The sequence below is a fragment of the Nestor notabilis genome, unplaced genomic scaffold (genome assembly GCF_000696875.1).
Source record: "Nestor notabilis isolate BGI_N333 unplaced genomic scaffold, ASM69687v1 scaffold957, whole genome shotgun sequence".
NCBI lineage: Eukaryota > Metazoa > Chordata > Aves > Psittaciformes > Psittacidae > Nestor > Nestor notabilis.
Genome location: NW_009937568.1, coordinates 45,394 through 51,772, shown reverse-complemented (window position 1 = coordinate 51,772; position 6,379 = coordinate 45,394). Strand labels below are relative to the sequence as shown.

At 39.4% G+C, this 6,379-nt stretch overlaps 1 protein-coding gene across 1 annotated transcript in view; it reads left to right on the top strand.

Annotated features, from left to right (window-relative positions):
• Positions 1-471: 471 nt before the first annotated feature.
• Positions 472-6,379, top strand: part of ZDHHC13 (zinc finger, DHHC-type containing 13) — a 19,917-nt gene continuing 14,009 nt past the window's right edge. The window contains 5 exon segments of the mRNA XM_010018870.1: positions 472-512; positions 902-1,024; positions 1,494-1,571; positions 3,429-3,573; positions 4,875-4,939. Of these exon segments, the coding sequence (XP_010017172.1) occupies positions 909-1,024; positions 1,494-1,571; positions 3,429-3,573; positions 4,875-4,939 (404 nt within the window). The 5' untranslated portion in view covers positions 472-512; positions 902-908.

Below are 6,379 nucleotides of genomic sequence, written 5' to 3'. Positions count from 1 at the left end.
TAAATCTCCCCTCTTCTAGTTTAAAGCCATTTCTACTTGCTTTATCACTAGGATATCCTTGTAAGAAGTTCCTCTCCAGCTTTCTTGCAGCTAAGTGCTGGCATTTCTAGCACAGCAACATTGCTATGGGTTAAGGGTGTTGTGCCAGGAGCTAGCTCTGCAAGGTGCTTAACACCTTTGTAACCGATGGACTTTAACTATCTCTCTTCCATCCTCCCATGTCCCTGTGCTAAATAAAAGGACTAGTCTCTTGTCAGGTGGCTTTAACTGTGCTTTAAATTAACTTCCTTATTCTTATTAATATAATACGGAGGTGTGGTGTTCTGTGTATGAAAAATGTTTGTTGATGGATGCTTTGTTAACCAACAGTGTAAAGGCCATTGCCATGGGCCTCATCGACCTCATATGCACAACTGCCACAGTGCCCACGGGGATAAAGATCTCCCAGTGCTACCAGGGCTTTATCCTGTTGTTGAAGACCCCAGCACCTGTGATATTGTCAAGGCTACGCAGTAAGTATATGTTCTGTGTGTGCAGAATGTTGAAATAGATGGGAGTGACCTCAAATATGAGCCAGGTTGGATATTTTTACAAAGGAAAACTTTAGTTTCATTTTCTCCCCATAGTGAAAGAAGGAAATAATTTGGAAGTATTGTTGCAAGTATTTTTATCATAAGCAATAGTATGTCAACCAGGTTAATTAGGTAGAAAGTTCTGCTCATCAAGGTTCAGGCCAACTCTTTGCTGGACTTACATTGAATGCAATGTGGAATTTGCTCAAGTAGGTGCAGCTGGGTGATGCTTGTTGAGGTTTGTTTTTCTTTAGTATGTGGCTGTCTCTAAACTGAAGGATACTTAACAAATGAGTGATATCTATTCTTTTTCTTTTTTCTCATTTAAGGTATGGAATGATAGACCGATGCAAAGAATTGGTAGAAGCAGGATATGATGTTCGACAACCAGACAAAGAAAATGTGACTCTTCTTCACTGGGCAGCAATAAACAACAGACAGGAGCTGGTTAAGTAAGCTCTAGAGTCCTTGGGAAAGTAACATGAGTATTCTGCCTCTGCTATTTATAATCACTTTATCACTATTATACTTCAAAAGAAACAAACATGCTGCTTGGGAAGAAAAGCGTAAAATTAACGTTTTAACCCAATTACCTTTGTGAGAATGTCACTTAAATGTAGCGTTACCGTGGCTTCTTTATACGTAAAATTATGTAGTACGTTAAATCATGAGATTTTCCTGGGCTTGGTTTGTTTAACAAAGATTAAAGCTGATTTTACAAGTGCCTTGCTAATGACTGTATTTGTTCTTAAACATTTTCTCAAACCAGCATTCTTTACTGAAAATATTCTCGTGTCCATTTGCTTCTCTAAGTGAATATTTATTATAAGCTATTTGCTACTAGAGCTATGTTATCCTTAGTATCATGTTTTAATCTTTTATTATGTCTGTTCTTAATCTTATTATGTTACTGTTGAACAGGTATTATATTTCCAAAGGTGCAATAGTGGATCAGCTAGGTGGAGATTTGAATTCAACTCCCCTTCACTGGGCCATTAGGTATGCTGCTTGAAACTCCTATTGTAAATCTCTTAGTATTAACAGTTATAGTAGCAGTTTGTGTAGTACAGCAATGGTCATCATAAATCAAACACTGCAGTGGGTTTAATTTTTTGAGGTATAAGGGATTTCACAGCATGTCCATAATAATGCTGAAATCTGTTCTCTGATCCCTGGCAGCTTTGCAGGCCATGCAATTGTGTTACATTTGTATCTGTGCTTCAGTCACTTGAACTCCCATTTTGAAGTTTCCCTGGGGATGGAACAGTGGTGTTCAGACTTCACTTCCTAAGTCCCGCCTTAGGGCAAAGAAAGCTTGTTACGTGTCCTGGGTTCAGCTCCAGCAGTCATTTTTTCTCCTTCTTAGTAGCTGGTGCAGGGCTGTGTTTTTGACTTTCAGCCTGGGAACAGTGCTGATAACACCGATGGTTTTAGTTGTTGCTAAGTCATGTTTACTCCAACCAAGGACTTTCTCAGTCTCATGCTCTGCCAGGGAGGAGGGGAAGTCGGGAGGAAGCAGAGACAGGACACCTGACCCAAACTGGCCAAAGGGGTATTCCATAGCACAGCACGTCATGCCCAGTATATAAACTGGGGGGAGTTACCCGGAAGGCCCAGATCGCTGCTCGGGTCGGGCTGGGTATCGGTCGGCGGGTGGTGAGCGGTTGTGTCCTCTCCCCTTGTTATTCCTCTTATCATTATTATTGGTAGCAGTAGTGGTTTGTATTATACCTTAGTTACTGGAGTGCTGTTATCCCAACCCGTGGGAGTTACATTCCTCTGATTCTCCTCCCCATCCCTCTGAAGGAAGAAGGTGAGGGGGGGAGTGAGTGAGCGGCCGTGTGGTTCCGGGTTGCCAGCTGGGCTTGAACCACAACATTATGTTAGGGCACTGACATTTGCTGGTGGTGGTTATTGGGGCACAGTTTAAGTCTGTAGAAGTTGTGGTCACTGTTCCTCTCGGACTGCAGCCTGTCTAGTTAGTATGTCTTCAGCCATTCTAGCTTCTGCACTAAAAGCTTCTTAGCTTTTCAGCACCACATCTTGGTGTGCTCTCATAAGACTCTCAACGTTGCCAGTCTTGGACTTGAAGCACAAGCTTATAGCAGTAGGACCACTGTAAGCCACCTTGTTGTTCAGAGGCATATAGAGAGGTCTTTGGCCTTTATCTCCTGGTGCTATCAGCTTTTCCTCTTGGGCTCCTTATAGCTGCCACCACAAACATAGAATCATAGAATGGATTGGGTTGGAAGGCACCTAAAAGTTCATCAAGTTCCAACCCCCTAACATGCGGTGTCTTCCTGGGTGATGGTATCTGTTGGTTCTTGCATATGTTTAACATCTCTTTGGATCTGCTCTTTCTGGATCTGCTGTAGACAACATCTGTTCAACTGATACATTTAAAATCATTCAACTTTAACTTCTAGGACAGTATTTGAGTTAAAGGACCTGCTCAACTGGGAAGAAGCATAGCCTTAAGTAATTATTCTGGGATAACTTCTCTGAGTGCAGATTGTTACATTAGGAGGTCGGTACTTTCTACTGGGCTATCTTAGTCTTTTGCCAAACAAAGTTAGATATTCTTCAGAGGAAGACCGCTCACTAGAGAAATAACTGTAGAATAACCATAGTATTCTAAATTAATGGTTTGCCTTAGGTTGATTTATTAAGGTATGTTTTTAATACAATTTTCTGATATAAAATTTAATTTAAAAAAGTAATTTCCTTAATAAAACCACAACAATCTGAAAGGATTCTTTCATTTTCAGAGTACCTGTGAGAATTATCAAGGCAATGATTTCATTAGAATTTTGGTCTTTCTTGTCATTTCTAATTTCATCTTATATATTGTTACAGACAAGGACATCTACCTATGGTGATGCTGTTGTTGAAATGTGGAGCAGATCCCAGTCTTATTGATGGGGAAGGATTCAGTAGCATCCATTTAGCAGTGCTGTTCCAACATGTGCCCATTGTAGCTTACCTCATATCCAAAGGCCAGGTATGTTGTTGATGTCCCACTATTGTTTTCTACTTATGAGTACCTGCCTGTGTATACGATACAATTCAGAATTAACTTTTTTGTTTTCTAGATGACAAGCAGGTATATGACAATATTTCCCTGTGCCACAAGTTCAGAGTAACTTAGATTATTTATACATTTATATGTATTTGTTTTTTTGTTTTAGTACTCTCCCCTGTTCTTGTCACATTCACATAATATTCAGTGTTTAAGGAGAGTTAAGACTACACTGATTTGTGGTGTTGTAAAATAACTGGCTCTTACCTGAGAACAAAAAGCACTATATGCCCTATCTGCATCAGGAAGCATTTACTATTTGATTACAATTTTGTAACTAATGATCTGTGCAATTGTCCCTCAACTGAAGTATGCAAAATAGATGACCAGCCTAGGTCTGAATTCTTTATTACAAATGTTTGTGTATTGTGTCATTTTATATTGTATCTACTCTAGTTGGTGTCTGCTTAGCTTACATCTGAAACAAGCAGAAGTAATGACAAGTGTAATAATTTGCTAATAAAAATGAGAGTTTTACATGATCTAGACTCTTTATTTGAAGCACTGAGTATTAAGATTTAAAGATTTGGTAAGTATGTTGTATTTCTCACAGAGCTCTCTACTATAGTGACTGACTTCTGGAATGTAGGTATAGATGGTGTGTATCACAAACTTAAGGAAGCTTTTAGCCCACCTATCTTCAACTAAAAAATTTGAGTGATTAAACATTTCTTTTAAGTAGTTCTGCTCTGACGTAATGGGTGGAGGCGGGGAAGAAGGAAACTTTCACTGTGAAGAGTATTAGGTAATGCAGGTTAGATGATTTAATAATTATATCTTAAGGTACTTAATCCTTTTCTTGTTGTTTTAATAAACCGGTTGCATGTACTTGGACATTCTGTTACGTACCTCTGTTCATAGAAGGGGGGTGGTTAACATTGCTTTACAAAGTCCATTTTATTTATAGTATCTTTGTGCAAAACAGGACAAGAAATGTGGTTAACATGGTTCCCTTAAAAATGTCCTTGGTGGAGACTCTCCCTTAAAGATGTCCTTAGTGGAGACTCTATGTGTTCTGAAGGGAGTGCTTATGGAATACTGACAGAGCAGAGAGAAAAATGTTTAAATGAGCATTGGCTTCTTGGCTGGTACATTTTGGTTTCTTTCCATTTTCTTTCTATTAGTGCAGCTAAGCCACTTGTATAGCTCCAAATCTGACTATCTAACTCTGTCTCCTGAAATCCCTGGTAATCATTTGCTTGTTATCTTTTTCTTATACTTAGAACGTAGACACAACAGACTTCAATGGACAAACACCTTTAATGTTAGCAGCACAAAAAGCCATTGGGTAAGTAGCAAGTAACTTCAGAAGAATCTGTTGTACCCAAGGAAGCAGTGAGGTGAATGTTAAGAAATTTTTTAGTTAAACTGACATTTCTTTCCCTTTTAGTTGTACTAAAATATGCAGTATTTCAGAGATCAGGAGTTACGAAGTAGCTAATTGGATATAGCAAAGAAAGTCAAAAGAATTTCTAAAATAAGGTTAGGTTTATGGCTGAACCATAATTACTGTGCTTTCCCAGTAAATGAAAATCAAGAGGTGGCTGCATTTAGAATAAATAAGATGTGGAGATGTAAGCTGGTATGCTGTGGAGATTAATGGCATGGACCCAGAGCATCTTCATGCAGTGAATCACCTTATCGCCTACTGCTCTAACTTTTTATACCATTCTAACAACAGTTATTTTTAGCCTATTGCTCTAGCTTTTATACCATTCTATTTGTAGCCTATCGTGTGTAGTTCCTGACTTACAGTTTGTTGTTTAACACTGCTCGCTCTCTCACAACCAGTCCCAGAATAGCCAGTCTCTTATCTTTATGCTCTCTCCTCCTCAGCCAGGTGTCTTGGTATCTTATGCTCTCTCCTCCTCAGCCAGCTGAGTTGCTCTGCTTAATTGCACAATGTACTTTGTTTCTTCTTTAACTCTTCCTTCTCCAGCCAAGCAGTTACTTCTCTTTGGCAAAAATCAAATAGTTTCCATTGTTTCCCACATCTCCTCCTTCTTTATTTATCTGCAAAAGGGCAAGGTTCGCATATAACTGTGTTTCCATAACCTGATTCATACTTTGTTCGATTGATCACTGAACACAAGAAAAAAGACAAGGAAGACATAAAGCAATCATTAACACAGCAATTAGAGCTATTAAAATAAACCCTGTGATATTTTTGACCTACGATCCAAAATTCCCAAGCCATGAAAACAGACCCAAAGCATCCCACCCCTGATTTAGCTGCAAGTCTTTGTTTAGATCTTTCAGTTTTTGGATACTCTTAAGAAGCGATTCTGCGTGGTCGCTTAGATTCATGCAACACATCCCATCAAAATCACAGAATCCTCGCACCCACGTTTAAATACCACAGACACAATCACGCTCTTGCTTAGCCTCCCCCATGTGCATGCAACTACTCATTAGTTTTATCTATATAATATATAAAAGTGAATTGATATATTTTAACACACTTATGTACCAACATTAAAAAATGTGGCTATTGAAAAACATTTTAAAATTCTATTTTCATCCTGGTTCAGGATCACAGTTCGTAGTGTTTGCTGCGCTACTGGCAGGGAACTTGTCTCCACTCAAGTCGATGAGTGGTGGGTCAGCCTGTTGTTGAACAGGAGCTGCAAACCCAGGGAGACGAGGTGGCGAAGTGGGGACCAGCAAATCCGTTAGGGGAGCTGTGGGGGAGGACTGGTGCTGCTGCGAAACCCCACTTTCCAAGCCA